This window comes from Arachis ipaensis, chromosome B4 (genome assembly GCF_059453495.1).
Source record: "Arachis ipaensis isolate K30076 ecotype BB chromosome B4, ASM5945349v1, whole genome shotgun sequence".
Taxonomy (NCBI): Eukaryota; Viridiplantae; Streptophyta; class Magnoliopsida; order Fabales; family Fabaceae; genus Arachis; species Arachis ipaensis.
This window is the reverse complement of record NC_142439.1, coordinates 2638811-2655209: the sequence shown is the minus strand read 5'-3', so window position 1 is coordinate 2655209 and position 16399 is coordinate 2638811. Positions and strand designations below refer to the sequence as shown.

The following is a 16399-nucleotide window of genomic DNA, read 5'->3' as shown; positions in this document are numbered from 1 at the left end:
TCCTTTCTTTTATTTCTTTTTTTTTTTTTTCAAAAATCGATACTCTCAAATTGTTTTCCAATTAAGTTTATAAAATATAATCTCTTACCATACACTCTTTTAAGTAGTCACCAAAAATACACGCTTTTAAGTAGAATTTAAAAATATATAAAAACTATTATATAATAAAATATCACACTTGACAACATTAAGAGAAAAAAAATGATGAAAATCAATTTATTTTCTTCTTCTCAATTCACACTGTATGCAAAATCATACAAGAGGCTAATAATCTAAGCTACAGACTTTTACCAATTATTTGCCAACCATATTTGTAGTTGAATATTTGGATTTGACTAAATAACATTTTTTTTTTTTTGTTGTTTAGGGAGAGGAGCTTTATTTCCTTAAAAGAGATTAGTACGATAGTATACTTTGCATTTGCATTTGGTTTTACATCACTGAACGGGAGCAGCAACACCTTTAAGGAAAGCTAGACTCCTTGTCGTCCTAAATGAGTATATACAAGTATAACTTTTTTTTAAAAAAAAAATAAAACAAACTCAAATTATGCATTTTTTTAAGAAGAAAATTCAAATTTTTTTGGCAATTATACAAACTATCCAAACTAATTGCTTACTATATATTATTAGATTCCTCACTACCAGACCAATCTTAATAGCTTAAAATTTGATTACTTTTGTGTCCCGCTTTCCTTTGGCACAATTTTTAAATGTAACATAAGTACATAACCAGTACTATATTTGACGAATTACAACTAGGAATTAAACTCTAGTAAGAAATCGGCTATTTTATCAGAATTCTAATAAGGAAAAGCTACGGTATCTAACCACAAAGGTTCAAAACAATAACAAAACTACTCATTAAAAAATGCAATTCACCTTACCGTAAAATATAGATTTTGGTTAACGAAAATATCTAAACGTTAAACTTTTATTGATTCCATTAAAATATTACACTAAATGCTCAAATTACCTCCTTCTATCATCTTCAAACTCTCAAACCCTCACATTCACCAAAAACATAAACCCCATCTTTGACGTTTTTGTGATCTTCAAGGGCGTAGATCTGAGTAGAACACGAGTAGAACGTGCAGATCTGGCTGTCCATCAGAACCCTGCAAGCAACACTATTGGCATTGAGCAGCAGCACCCACAACAGCACTGTTGGCTAAGAGCAGCAACGAGATCTGATACGCCCTGTCACAGATAGTTGATCGCAACACAAGACATTGGAGATGCTATGGCAGTTACAGATATGTTAGAATAAAGGGATCATGCAGAGGAGCTTGGTAGGGTTGCGACTCATCGTTCGGATCTGGTAGCGTGCCGTCAATGGACACCTTCCGTCTATCGCTCTGCCTTTCTAGTTGTTTAGCAGGTGTTCCCTCTTGTAAGGATCAATCACTCTAGTAACTTCATGCACCATGATTAACTTATGCCAGCATTGACGCTCTACACTTTACAGCCTCCGGAAAAGGCAAATCACATAATTTCTAAGAGACAATTGAATACTTTTTATATTAAGTGGAAACAGACAACTAGGAGAATATAATAGATTTCAATGACTCTTGCTACAAAAAGTTATATGCAATGCCACCCCTGATACCATTTGTATCAAATCAAACCACTATGCTTGATCTCACTGAATAGGGATGACTACATAAGTCAAATACCATATACTCCCCCTATCAAACGACCCTTCTCCCCATAAAAGGGGAAAATTTATATATTGTACAGATAAATTGTGTTCCCAAACCATTTCCCCCCTTCTAGAAAAGTATCAGATAAATTGGATCTTAGTTAATGCCAGGTTTCCTGGATGGATTTCTAAAGAAACTCAAAAATGCTTCAACAGCAAGAAAAAATTGTGGCTATATAATTCACAACTTCACACATCAGTTATGGTATAAAAGGGAAACTAGGGTGATTTGTGGTCAGAATATTATACCCAAGAATATCAGCTGCTTTGTTCACCATCATGCATTTAATGGTATTATGCATTGCTACTCATCACGAAGGGAAAAATAAAACGGATGAGTTAGACTCACATTCACCAGGGAAAACCAATCAACCAGAGCGTCGTTTTGATTTTCTACGTTTCCCCAAGAGTTTCAGCATGTTGTCAGTGACATCAGGAGGAGAGTTATCATCTTCTTGTTGATAATTGTCAGAGGTGTGAGTCAGCCAAGCCAATGCCTCTATAGCAGCATCTCTTTCTGCAAGCTGCTTGTTTCTCTTTGGTTTGCCAACAAATTGCATGCCTTTAAACTCCACCAATGCTCTAAATTCATTTGTCTTTAAATGTTTTGTTTTGTATGTAGGTGGCGAGTGACCCGCTCGCATCAACAGTGTTTGCAACAAGCTCTTGGGGTTCGTACCATCTTTTGTAAATCTATTCTCGTCGCTAGAGGGCTTGGGCTTCCTGCTTTCACGGCCAAATACAAATCTTCCTTCACATTGATCCCCTGTAACCAGTTCCTGAACTGCAAGCATTAAATACTTTCCTTCCTTGTGAATGTCAATGCTAGGATCATCAAGCTGCATAAGCACAAAATTGTTACTCTTGATGTAACTTTCACCAGCAATCACAAATTGCGTTTTATGTTACGTTAACAATAACTTTTATTAGACGAATTTGAAATTTACAGACATCCTGCAGTACTTTCTTGAATTGAAAATTAAATAAGGATTTGAAAGACAAGGAAATGTATATATGCTAACCTTCTTTTGGATAAGCTTATTAAGCTCTTCCTTCATCTTCAAATAGCAATCAGATAAATTAGGATCCATGAAGAAGTCGACATACCCATCCAACATTTTCAGATGCCCAGCCTAAAACCATCAAATCAGGGAAAGGCATGTCAAGGTATTGAAATTTCATGGAGCCGCATGTTCAGCAGAAAGATACATATGTATCAATGAACAAGTCACCTGTATCCCATTACTTAGAGCGCCACCAAAGAGGATGAGTATTGAGTCAGATACACCGGTGGAGTCACGGATGAAGACAGCATTGACCTTCACCTTTTCACCAAAAACCAGCCATGGGTAAGGAATGGTCTGGTAACGTGCATTCACTGAATTCTGCTCAAAATCAAAGAAACAAATAAAGAGCAAAAACAAAAAAAAATAATATAGGGACAGGGTAATTTATCTCATAATATACTGAAAATTGTCAAGTGGTAGCACAGCTCAAACCTGATGAGAAATATAACTTCAAATACTTTTCTTTTAATAGACAAGCATATTATCATAAGAAAGAGGGTATAACTAATTAACTATGCAATGCTAATATACCATCTAAAATTTGAAACATTGTATCAAGGAAGATAAAAAAAACACAAGAATAAACCTAGGCAGCTCAATGTCTTTTTTTGTATCTAAAATAAACTCCCTAAAGAGAGTCATGAGCAGAACAAATGAGACTGATAAAGGGATGACTTTCCAATCCTAATATCCCGAGACAAGGATATATTCAAGTAAAAGCAACAGTAGGTTAATAGTTTCCAAGGCTCCAAGATGGTGAAAATACTAGGAAATGTTTGGTCTCAGAGAGAAAAGATTGGCTTAACTATGCAAAAAAGACAGATGAAAGCATTACACACTCAGCACTAATTTATAAGGTAGGGTTTGATAGAGAGATAGAGACGGAAAGACGGAGAGATAGAGACTAAAAGACAGAGATTGAAATAAATCTCAGTATTCTGTTTGGTGCAAAATGGGATACAGAAATTGAAACAAGAATGAAACTCTAATTTAATTTGTACAAAGGGTAAAATTGGAATTAATTAATTAATTGAAATGAGGATATTTTAGATATAAAATGTTATTAAAGTTTGAGTCTCCATCTCTAAAAATTTTAGTCTCCTGTGTCCCTACTTTTTGAAGGTGCTGAAATACTAAAATTTTAGAGACAGAGACAGAAATTTTAGTACCAGTCTCTAAACTAACAAACATGATACTGAGTCTCAGTCTCTTAGTCTCAGTCTCAGTACCTCAAAACAAACTCTACCTAAAGTAAAATTACATTGTACAAGGTAATTTCAATGAAAATGGAACTGAAATCTCTAATTTTAGTTAACTCATTCTAATCGTTATACAACAAACATGATTAGATTACACACAGAGAGCGCCCGCGCACACACGCACGCATTAATCTTTTAGTCATAATTATACAATATAAAACAACTAATAAGAAAAGGTGCCACTTAAAAGCTTGATACCACAAGAATCTGGTGTCCATAATTCCATAAAGTAATAATACTCAAATGTAGAGCAACACAAGTCCGAAGGTTTTCCACAAAAGATAGCCAGAGAGGCTTAAATTGAACTTTTTCATTTAATATCAACAACAATTGTTAAACACAGACCCAAAAACAAATCAACCAGTGCAACAAATGTTTTCAAGCGAAGACTCCCAAAGGTTTGGTTGTGATCCTGAGGAAATATAAAGCAAAGAATATTCTCTATGATAGTTAATTTCATGCCTAAATATTTGTGAAAGTAGAATAATAAAAAGCACCCACAATATTTACGTAGACAACAAATTAATGTATGCCACATTTCACACAGACAGAGATGCTTTGCAAATAAGGGCAGCAACAATTCAATAATAACCTAGACTGCGAAAGGATATTCCAAAAAATATGGGGCAGATTTTTGTTGGACAAGATAACCAATGAACATTCATTGAAAGCGACAAGAATACAGGCATCTAAGTATTGTTTTGGCACTTACTGCGTATAATAAAACCTGGCCATCGTCCATTGTTTTAAATGACATGGATGTCTCCCTATGCTGTAAGAGGAAGAATTAAAAAATAAATAACAAACAATGAAATTTTAACTTCTAAGGCAAGAATAGGTATTAAAGAATAGTTTTACAAGAGAAAATCGCTCACCACTACTGATGCTATCCCAGGAAAGAGTCCAGAACAAATGACTGCACGCACAAGAGCTTGATTGTGACTCAATTTGTTGTTGAGGCTAGCATCTGTGTCTACCAAGCCAGCTTCTTTCAAAATGAAGTTAAACTGCTTCCTAAGTGAATGGATAGCCTGAAGGGTTTGGGCAGAGAGGAAATTTCTCCAGCAGTATTCATAAGCAGACCCTTCTCTTTCTGCATCTTTCCATCCTTCATATGCTCGAACAAGAGCCATATGATCGCTATAATCCTTAGCAGAAAACCTAGACTTTGCTGTTCCGGCTAACTGAACACAAACACGATAGTCATAATTAGTTTCAGTAATAGTTAAAACTTATATTGTATCAGTGCTTGAAACAAGCAATAATATGCCAAACTCTAAAAGGTAATTGGCATATCTAATAAAAAGTGAGAAAGGATCAAATAATTGATAATGCCTCAATTATCCACCACCATATTATATAATGACTATTACAGGAAACAACCGTCAAATATCACATACCAAGAAAGGGGGAATTTTATGCAGGAGAAGAGTTCTTGTGTGACCAAAATGGGAAATGCAAACTCAGTCAACGAAGAGAAGAAAAGTTAATAATTCCTCAAGCCCACATTTGGTTTATAAGATCAGTAATGCATTTGATGTTAACTACCAGCATATTATGCTAGGCAGGTCGCTATGCTTGCAAGTGATTAGAGGATCATGCTATCAACATCATGTTAAAAATGTGATTAGCGAAAAGGACTTATAAAACCACATTCAAATTATTTCCATATAAAAATCTCACAAGTTTTACCAAAAAATTAGATCATAAAGTGATTGAAACAAGAGTTGGTATCATTGCCTTGCTATGCAGCCCAATCAATATATACGAATGATTAAGATTTTACAATGCACCAAAAGTTAATAAGCTGCCTTACATCTCTCTTGTCTTGGGGCAAAAGGAATGGGTCCCTGACACTAAGGCCAGCAACTATCGTAAGAACAGGATCAAAGCAACGAAATATAGCTCCCATTATTAACATTTTCCCTAGCTTGGGATCTACTGGAAGCATAGAGAGAAACTTCCCTGATGAATAAAAGAGACAAAGGAAATAATTATAATCAATAAAAACAGCCACAGACACATAACAGTCAACACAAATGAACAGAATTAACAGACTAACCGAGGTGGGTAAGACTTTCTTTTTCGTCTAATGCTCCAATCATCTTGAGAAAATCAATAGCATTTTGGACCTATTTCATTAAATTTTTGTTGGAAAGTTTAGAAACAGCCTAACAATCCCAAATCTGGATAGAAATAAACAGTGAAACTAAACAGTGACACTAGTTTCATATAATAGAACACATAATACACATATCAGGAGACAAAATAGTAGGAGACCTGTACTGTTATAGCATGTCGTCTAGTATCATTCCTGTTAAGTACAACTGTCCAAACAAAAGATTTTACAGTAGGAAAAGCTTTGAATTCCAAATGGATTGTGCAGGAAAAAAAATGAGTGGAACTCTTGCCAGAATTATTTCCAATTTACCAACCACTTGATTGATTGATTAAGTTAATACAATATACTACACATTATTATTCTTTGAATATCAATATTTATTGAAGGATCTAGCAGCAAATAGTTCCTCAATTAAATATTTTTCACAATTTCATCCAAAGAAATGATTGTTTTAAACCAATGATGCATCAATCTCTTGCATAACATTTTCCTTCAGATATAACAACTATCTAATATTAACATACAGAAGAAAGGCAATAGAGATAAAATAGGGACAATAACAATAGCACTTACAGCCCGTGGCTCTGGTGCCTGCAAAGCTGCCGACAAGAACTCCCCTATGCTCTCAACCTGCAAACTTTTTATTTGTAAACAAAGCGAATTTAAGGGTGTTCTGAGCAGCTCAGGAAGTTGATATTCAGAAAAAGCTTCATAAACACATCTAGGGTAAAGGTGATAGCACTCTCCTGGCTGCACACGACCAGCCCTACCCCTTCTCTGCAATCAATGAAGCCAAATAAGAATGTTAGTTGCAAGTGTGGGCGTATACAATACGCAAGTATACCATATGAACACACAGCACAAAATGACTCAACATTTACAATTACTTGTAACATTCAATTGTGAATGGGTGAAGCCGTTTCTTGCTCTCTTAACATTTCGAATTTTAGAGATTTAGTACTTATTATGAGTTTTGTGGTGTTTTTACTCGTGCCATAAAATAAGATCGTGTCTTGTGGATTTGTGTGCTTGTTATGAGTTTATTGGTGCTCCTATATGGAGATTTAGTGTCTATTTCAATTGGATTTTCACTTGTGTTTGTTCCAATCAATCTGAAATTCATGTGAAAACATGGCTAAAAGGGATGATAAAGATCCTACTGTTGTGTTTTATAGAACAACAAAAAAAAGCTCGACAGAAAAATTGCAATCTGGGTCTATCCAAATGGATATTGATCCTAAGGGACGTATTTCAGATACATGATCCTAGGGTTTTATTTTGCAATCTCTTGGTATTAACTTTTATTTAAGTCCTTATATTTATTTTCCCATCAGATTTAGATTGTTTTTCTAATATTTTTTATTTTTAACATATATATAGTTACATTCTATGGTGGCTATGAAACTTTGGCAACACTTAAAAAGTGTAGCTAAACTTAAGGTCACACTTTATATTATTTGAATATATGACCTTAAATTTACCTACATTGTTAAGTGTTGCCAAAAGTTCTTGGCCCCCATAGAATTCATCTATATTGTTGGGGAATTTTCTGGAAATCTGGGAGAAAAATTACAATAACTACATGAAATTTTCTGGATCAAATGGAAGAATAAAGTTGAACACCAATTGAGAAGATACAGTGTGGAGTACAAGCTAATGTCACTCCCTTCAATTGAGAAAATACAGAACAGCAATAAGCAAGAACAGCTTACATTTTCTATTTATTTATAGAAAAATAAATTTTATCAGAAAGGAAGCCTGTGGTGACATTCACCAACTAGTCCCTCTCAACTAATCAAGTAAATCTATAGTCTGATTGGGAAAATTTCTTTGCTGAGGTGCCTTGCTCAAAGCCCTGTAAACCACACCATCTCCACCCTTCATCTTTGCTATTTACTAAAATTACAAGGCTTTAGTAGTGGCCTTTCCTAGGCAACATAATACTAAATTCTACATATCACCAACAATCTTTCCATCTTTCTGTAAAATGCACCACCAGTAGGATCAAATATTTGGGATTCCAGCTCCCAAGAGTGTGATGGCATGATAATGTCTATCAGGTAGTAGACCTCAAGGAGCATTGGAGACATCTTCAACTTCCACAAACCCTTGCAAACAAGTTTCCAGCTCAAACAGCTAAGTCTTCTCGTCACACACTGAACTGGAAACCCTAAAGCACAGCAAACCCTAAAGCACAGCCTGTTTGAACTATCTCCTTGTAGGCAGGTGATAGTTGATGGTGCATTGGTATTCGAATAACCCAAGATCAAACTACATGCACATCTCACTCTGTCTAATTCAACCGTATTTTCCATTCCTTCACCATTCCTAGTAACATCTCCCTCTTACTCCTACTCCTCCATTCCAACCACCACACTCACCTACACCAACCTGTGCACACCACATGGCCAGTGGGTAGCCTCCACAGATAAACCGCCACCACTACAATTCCAATGGAGGTGAAGTGATAGTGTGGATAGACTTTAACCACAGTTCCTATAATGTAAATGGCAATGGAAGACAAGGGTAGACAGACTTGGAACATGAGTTCTTGAGAGTGACCTAGGACTTGTAATCAGATTTTTCTAGGTCAGGGAGCCACAGTAGCCGCCACCAAGGGTGAGACTGCAAACATTTTTATAAAATAAAGAAGCAACAAAAGGCTACACTATTTTTCAGTCGAATAACCTAGCTATATTTATCAGGAAAAAAGAAAAGAAAAATATTAAAATACGTAATAGGCAATACAGAGATATTCAATAGGAGTGCATCGTCAATAATCATGTAACAATTAGAATAAAAGAAAATGCAACGAACATAACTTAGGAGAATGCATACTTGCCTGACGAGCAGATGCTTGTGAAATCCAAGAAGGTAGTAGACATGGGGTGTTATTCAAAGCATCATATGTGGTCTCTTTTGCTTTTCCACAGTCAATTACAAATACTACGTCATTGATTGTAATACTTGCTTCAGCCATATTTGTGGCAAGTATTACTTTCCTTACATTAGGAGGTGGTCTCTCAAATATGATTTTCTACATAAATAGAAGACAAAAGAACAAATCACTTATCTAGTTCGAAATTAAAAATTAATCATCAATTATCAATTATAACCTTCAAAAATGGAAAGGTTACATATGTCCCTCAAAATACACAACAGATTATATATCATCATTTAGCCAAAAAGTACTTCAATGAAACAGAACAATCCATTATTATTTTATATAATTCAAGTTTTAATGGTGAAACATTAGATAATCTAAGAAAATGAGAAATAACTTAACTCCATTAGTTATTAGAATAAGATAGGACAGTTTCATTAGTAAAACAAATCAGAAGAAAGAGAAAGAATAAAGTAAGAGTAAGGCAGTACAAGATATTGGAATGACATCCAAAAGTATGAGCAAGGAAATATCTAACCTGTTCGGAAGTTGCCATTGAACCATGACATGTTAGAAGCAGAATCCTATTCGGATCTCCTAAGAGAGGATGTGCTTTAAGCTGATCTCTTAAACAGCTTATATCCTCCCATCCAGTCATAAACACTAAAACACCACCCGGTCGCTCCTTACGACAAATATGGCACAGAACGGCCTCAATAAGATTAAATCCAATGCAATCAGGTGCCCACGCTGCTAGTGAATCACGTGCCCTGGAACTGTAGCTCTCAAAACTCGATTTAGAAAGTGCGTCCTGTCCAAAATTACGAAAGAAACATCTTAATTTTTCAACATAATGCAGTTCACAGAAATCAGTTTCAGTTTTTTAAGTGAAAATAGAATATCTAAAAGCTTGGTCAGTTTCTTTTTTCTTTTAAATTAAAAAAAAAAAAAAAAAAAAACAATTGCATATCATTCACAGAATACTATTGAACTTGTAAAACAATAAGAACACTTCATGCTGTATCTGTCAGTGTTCCGAGAGAAGATATTTGAGTCCAAAATTAAAATACAATTTTTTTGGCACCCAAACCTTGTGATGGGGGATGCAAGTAATAAAGTGAGCTGCCCAGATGACAGCATTAATAAATTCAAAGCTTGACTAATTGCCAAAAGGTTCATAAAAGATTGGTGTGGATTATTCAGAGACATCTTCACCAATGGTGAAGCCAGCCACCATTTGAGTGATTCTGACCTTAGCTTTAACTCATTGCTAGCCACTGGGGAACTGAATTTTAATAATGCGTTTCTCAATGGGATATTAACAGAAGTCGTCTACATGAATAAGCCCGAACCCCGAAGGCTTCTCAGACGGATCTGCATTGTTTGTAAACTCAACAAGTCACTTTATGGGCTCAAACAAGCCCCTCGTGCCTGGTTTGAGACACTCAAAGCCTCCCTTCGTAGCTTCGGTTTCACTAACACTAGGTGCGACACCTTATTTGTAAGAAAGCAACCCCTCACACATCCTTACATTCTTGTGTATGTTGATGACATTATACTCACTGGCTCCTCTTCTACCTACATTAGTAACCTTGTTTCTACTCAACAAATCTTTCTCACTTAAGGATTTGGGAGACCCTCACTACTTTTCTCAACCGTCATTCAAATTAAGTTTCATACCTCAACAAGGGCAGTGATCTGATTTTTCCTTTTTCGCGGTGCTAGCTGCTTTTGTGTTTTCCACATTTTCTCCTGACCATAATCATCGATTTGGTTGAAAGAATTCAACTTATACCCAGTCATTTCCAAAACATCTTCTAAGAAGTGAGCTCTCACAGGATAGGTGAAGCCCTGAGGAATGAACATATTAACTCAAAACATTTGTTTTCATGAATAAACATTAATCACATATGTAACTAAAATTACAGGAAGAGATATATAAGCATTGTAGTATTATAAAGGAAATGATGAATGCACAGATTCACAATTCGTTTCCACAATCTAGTAAGCTATACCATCAATAGACTTCTTTGTATTGGTTCTATTATATTAGATTTCATAATCATAGAAAGAAAAGCAGAGGGGTGAGTAGTGAGGAAAACTCGAGACTATAATAATGTTAAACTGTATCCAATATTGAATTTGAAGCATCAAAACAGAATTTATACATGTGTTGTAAATCACAAACTGGTATGGCTACCTGTAACCACATGCCAACAGATTAACTAACTTTGTAACTAAAATGCCCCGTAGTAAAATTCTCATGAAACAAAAAGCAAATGATATAAAGTATCATGTTATGCACTAATCACATTTCACAACTTTTCAGGTAGAAGTTTTCTATTGCTACAGTATGTAGTGTGTCTGGGGATTACTCTAAATTTTAAAAAGCAATAAAAACCATTGAAAGAATCTGTAGAAAAATCAAGCAAGTTTGAGATACCCAAAACTGCTTAGTTTTCTAAACAAATATTGGTGACCAAAGTGAATGTGTCAGCTTTTGGACACTGTAAAGGAAATGACTGAAGTCTCCAAAACAAAACATTTTGCTCTTGCTGATAACAGTTTTGAGGCCTTTGGAAGCTTAGACAAGTACACACTAAGACCTATGTTACAAACAGAATACAGAACATTTTACTCTGGCTGATAACAGTTTTGGGGCTTTTGGAAGCTTAGACAAGTACACACTAAGACCTATGTTACAAACAGATTATAGAACTGATATATTATGGTTTAAAATAGCCTTTAATGGAGTACAGATTAAGCATCGATTTGGAGATAAGGTTGCATGCACCCAACCGCCTGCATATATCTTAAGTTGTCAATGCATGCTCAATACAGATAAGTAACCAATAGCTATGATAGGTAAGCCAATATACTCGAAAGTTTAAGAGTCAATACAAATAAAGCTCAAATAAAAAATAAACTTGAGATCAGCATACCGGAATATGAAACGTTGGTGCACTTCCAAAATAATTAGAAAAAAGCTCAGCATTCAAGGTAGCACTCATTAGAACCAATCTTAAATCTGGACGACGTGGAAGAAGATCCTTCAACACAATCAGTAAGAAGTCTGACAGCGATAACATCATAGTTAGAAAACATAAACCTACTTGATTAATTCCCTAGCTATTTGTAAGTCATTAAAAATTATGTGAATAGGGGAAACTACCTTCATTCATGCCTCGCTCATGAATTTCATCAACAAAAACATGTGTTATACCGTTCAGGTTTCGATCACTCAGCAGCCTTCGAAGTAATATACCACTGGTACAAAAGAGCAAATGGGTGTTTTTTCCTTTCATTCCTTCTAATCGAACTTTGAAACCAACCTATCAAAAAACCTCTGTTGTCGTATAGCAGCAACACAAAGATATCCCCAATTTTAAAAACCCATTGAAAAGAAACAGTAGTTTATATCCATGTTTTATTATCTGCATGAAAAATTACATTTGTATTCATGATTGCCATACATTACATGCATGTCTTTTGGTCCATTTCCTTAAAAGGCAGAGCTTACTGTTTCACCGAGAGGCTCGCCTCTCTCAGATGACACTCTCTCAGATACAGCCATGGCAGATATCCTTCGAGGTTGTGTGCAAATAATGCTGCAAAATGCTCCACGGCCAGACTCTATCTCTGACTCTAATACATACTGAGGAATTTGAGTAGTTTTACCACAGCCAGTCTCTCCAGATATTACTATCACCTGCATGACAAATATTCATAAAGATACGGAATCAATTAATTGCATAGGAGCCCCAAATTTGTTCACTACTTTCAATTCATCCCATGAAAAGTTACAAACACAGACAGGAGTGCTTGAAGTTCATTAGCTGAAAGATTTCAAGTTAAATAATTACAAAATGAGGTTAAATTGTTAAAAACAACCTGCTTCTCGTCTCAAAACAGCATATCATGATGAGAATTCTATTAAGTACATAGCTTAGCAGCCTTTTGTTTCAAAGTTCAAAGTTTTTCAATGGTAAATTTACTACTTTATTCAGGATTTTAAATTTTCTTGAACTTGGAGGACTTGTGTCTATTGTTACATTGCTAGGAAACTTCAAGCTACTGCCTCAGCTATCTTTAATGGTGTTCCTTATTTTTATTATCGGTAAAGGGTATTTCTCACAAGCTTAAAGCATAGTAATCTTTAGGAGGAAATAATGTGACTTAAGTTATTTAGCTATGTTGAATCTTTATTATTGTTCTTGCAAGTAAAAGCTGTATTTGTTTCTTATTTTGTATTATATATAAATATAGATATAGATAGGAATGTCGACGTACATATCTTCCAAATTAAGCATTAACATACAGAATTGAATATCATACACTGTTGATTTTCAAAGTCCAAACTAATAAAACACACAGATAGCTGATCCTGGAAAACATTTTATCAAATACAATTGGCAAACACACCTGATTCCGAGCTATAGCTTGAAGTAAACCTTCCTTCTCTTTGAATGCTGGAAGAGACTTCCGGAATTCCAGCATCCTCTTTCCTTCAGGTGAGTCCTATAAATGGGTACAAAATATATAATGTTGAGCCAAGGAAATGTATAAATTACTTCAAGGGCATTCTACTTCATAAAATATAATTATAAGGGCAGCCATGCAGTAAAATATGTGTATTATCCTTTCTTTTTGTTTACTTTAAAATGTCATCTGAGAATATCAATTCAATGTGAGTTGTTGGTAGAAAACCCAGAGATTGACGAGGATATACACAAAGAAGGCCGAACAGAACATACTGAAACCAAGACATCATAGTTATATACCTTATGTCAGAGTAGTTATCAAGAATTTGAGAAAGAGAGACAAAATAGAGAAAAGTGAGTTCTGAATCTATGATATTATTATTGAACCGCATTTACCAAATGGCTTCATTTGAAAACTTTTTAACACAGACAAGCAAAAACCTTAATCGGTGAGCCTTCTAGGGAAAATTTTAAAGGTGGAATGCAAAATGCAAATGCAATTTGGATTAACAAAGTCTCTGCCAATTACAATACTTCCTTTATAGAAGCTTACCAAGAGTGCTCCAAGCCAAGAAATAGAGCAGCAACAATATCAATTATGACCAATTAAAAAAATATTTTTTAACAAAACGATTTTTCCTTTTTCCTCATACTAAATAACCACAGGTTATGAAAGAGACTAAACAATAAAGAACAACAATATAGTTGACAAGAAAATGGAAATAAGAACAAGGGTTCTTCCTGTGGCATGTATGAATCAAGTGAGATATAGGGTGCATTTTCTTCAGCTGTCAACATTTGTATTCTAACTTGGAATAACTAACCCCTTTCAATTGATAAATCAGATATGAAATCCAAAACGAGCAATGAATTAACAAATTATAAGAATAAACACAACAGAGTCGCACTTGTGACAATTACTCACTAATTCAAGCATGTGAGACCAAAGAAAATATGCAACACAGAATCAATAAACTAAACAAAAAAAAGCAAAACCTGCCAAGATCTTTGCATATTACGCATCCTTAAACTCCTCTTCTGGAGAACCTTTTCCATAACAGATCCATCCACAAATGAATCAGCATTTTCATCCAAATCTATATCTTTATCCTGACCAGGGGGTGTAACATAATCCCCCTTGCCAATTGCCTTTTCAGAATTCAAATGAAGTCTATCAAGGTGCTCCTGCAACAAACCCTCAACCCTTCTTTGCAAGCTTAGTGGAACCACCACCTGCAACAATGAAGTATTAGGTTTAATATTCTATGCTGACACCAATCTTGTTATAATTTGAAGCACCCCACCATACCTATCCAACCCAAGTTATTACCTCCCTTTGTGGACGTTTGTCATCCAAATCTGGTCGGTAGTTAGGAAGAGGCACCTTGCTTGCAACAACCACTTTCCCAAACAACTCACTGTATTTTACAGTAAATGACAATAACATTCAATGATTGATAAAAACACGCAGATCTTCATTTGCAATTTGAATTTAACCATCAAAAGTCAATCAAAGTGAAGATACTTCAAGCAATGGGACAACTTTGCAGCTCATTCCACACCGCCTAAATAAATATCTGTTAATGTACCTGTAAAGTCCCATTCGTTTGGCAAGATTAGCTATCTGTTCATAGTCTCTCCTGTCTTTTCTGTCTCTAGATACAATCTCCTGGTCCTTTTCGCTGCGTAACAGCATGCTGAGTTTCCATTTCCATTCATCCACGTTGACCACTGTGGACGATGCCTGCAATATAACCAATCCATTTTCTTTTAACTAATGAATTCACAAAATAATGACCTTATGACAAAGCTTATCATGGTTTTCAGAAGATAATCACTAAGAATAGAATATTGATAGGAAGAATAACAAAAATTCCAACTCCACTGCTAAATCAAAACAGTATCAGAAGCAAACATTCATCATAACATTAACTTCAAATAAAAAATCGCTACTTAACAAAAATTAAAAAAACCAAAAAAGGAGCATTTGTCACATGATAGCAACTACGTTGCCATGCCAAGAAGATTTCAGTAATGAAAGAACAAACTTCAGGTCAAATTCGAATTCTGTTTGATTTAAGCAATCAAAAGACAGATATAAAGTATTAAATTATAGAATTCCAGCAAAACCAAGCACCAAAGTATATTTCAAAAAAATGAGACATAAAAATAAAAATTAAGAAAAGAAAGATACGTGGTGGTTCTCGAAATCGCAGTCATATTCATCGTCGGAGAACTGCTCGAATGCATAACGAGAGAAGAGGCGCGTTGAAATGAAACGTTGGAATCTGAGTTTGAAAGTGTAAGGAACAGAAAGGTGATTTTTGGGAAGATGGAGGCACCTCAGACGTGCTATGAGAAAAGTATGCATTGTTGAGGTTCAGGCATGTCGATGCGGCTTTACCTTCAACCGCCGTTTGAGTGTTTCAGCTGAATAAGGTGGATTGCTCCGTGGGAGTAAGTAATAAATTTAGAGCTGTCAATACGGCAAGCCAACCCGCCGATCAAGGTAGCGAGTCGAATCGGCCTTTTTTTTTCTTGCAAAAAAAAAAAAAATTAGAATCGAAGGCTCAAAAAATGAGTTGCTTAATTATAGATTATACGGAAAACAATTTGATTCCCTAATCTAATGCCAATTAAGACTTAATAATAAACCAACAAACCAAATTAGATTCATCTAATAGTTAGCTCATTAGTTCGTTTAAATAAGTATTAGATATTGACTTTGTTAGGTAGACAATAACTTTTGTAAACAATATGCTTTAAAATTGGCTCAATAAAATAAAAATACACTACACCTTAAATTACTCACCTAAATCTTAATATTATGATAACCATCTGCACACCCAGTGAATTAAACATCCAGTATATTCATTGTTCATATT

General features: G+C 35.0%; 1 protein-coding gene across 3 annotated transcripts; it reads right to left on the bottom strand.

Moving 5' to 3' along the window:
- Nucleotides 1-860: 860 nt before the first annotated feature.
- On the bottom strand, nt 861-16100 carry ABO6 (DEA(D/H)-box RNA helicase family protein). 3 transcript variants are annotated; one of them, XR_015880851.1, is made up of 21 exons: nt 15709-16100; nt 15104-15258; nt 14845-14932; nt 14511-14747; nt 13456-13551; nt 12554-12742; nt 12206-12365; nt 11976-12106; nt 10714-10884; nt 9572-9844; nt 8992-9186; nt 6723-6926; nt 6090-6159; nt 5844-5992; nt 4903-5211; nt 4740-4799; nt 2934-3086; nt 2724-2834; nt 2051-2540; nt 1305-1415; nt 861-1199 (listed from the first exon to the last, which is right to left on the bottom strand). XR_015880851.1 is itself a non-coding variant. In XM_016341414.2 (19 exons), the coding sequence occupies exons 1-19, from the start codon at nt 15883-15885 to the stop codon at nt 2070-2072; spliced, it is 3399 nt and encodes a 1132-aa protein (XP_016196900.1). In that variant the 5' UTR covers nt 15886-16100; the 3' UTR covers nt 1515-2069. The 3 variants fall into 3 exon arrangements, 2 of the variants coding, with proteins under 2 accessions (XP_016196900.1, XP_088340043.1); XM_016341414.2 differs by lacking the exons at nt 861-1199; nt 1305-1415 and having other exon boundaries at nt 1515-2540; XM_088483917.1 differs by lacking the exons at nt 861-1199; nt 1305-1415 and having other exon boundaries at nt 1515-2540; nt 14824-14932; nt 15709-16086.
- Between the last annotated feature and the right edge of the window lie 299 nt (nt 16101-16399).

Excerpts from the sequence above, each read along its gene's own strand:
- ABO6 (XM_016341414.2), bottom strand. The coding sequence starts at position 15,885 with ATGCATACTTTTCTCATAGCACGTCTGAGGTGCCTCCATCTTCCCAAA. Across the intron at positions 3,087-4,739 it reads GCCAGGTTTTATTATACGCA|AATTCAGTGAATGCACGTTA; the intron begins GTAAGTGCCAAA and ends GATTTTGAGCAG. Across the intron at positions 2,835-2,933 it reads CTCTAAGTAATGGGATACAG|GCTGGGCATCTGAAAATGTT; the intron begins GTGACTTGTTCA and ends TGATGGTTTTAG.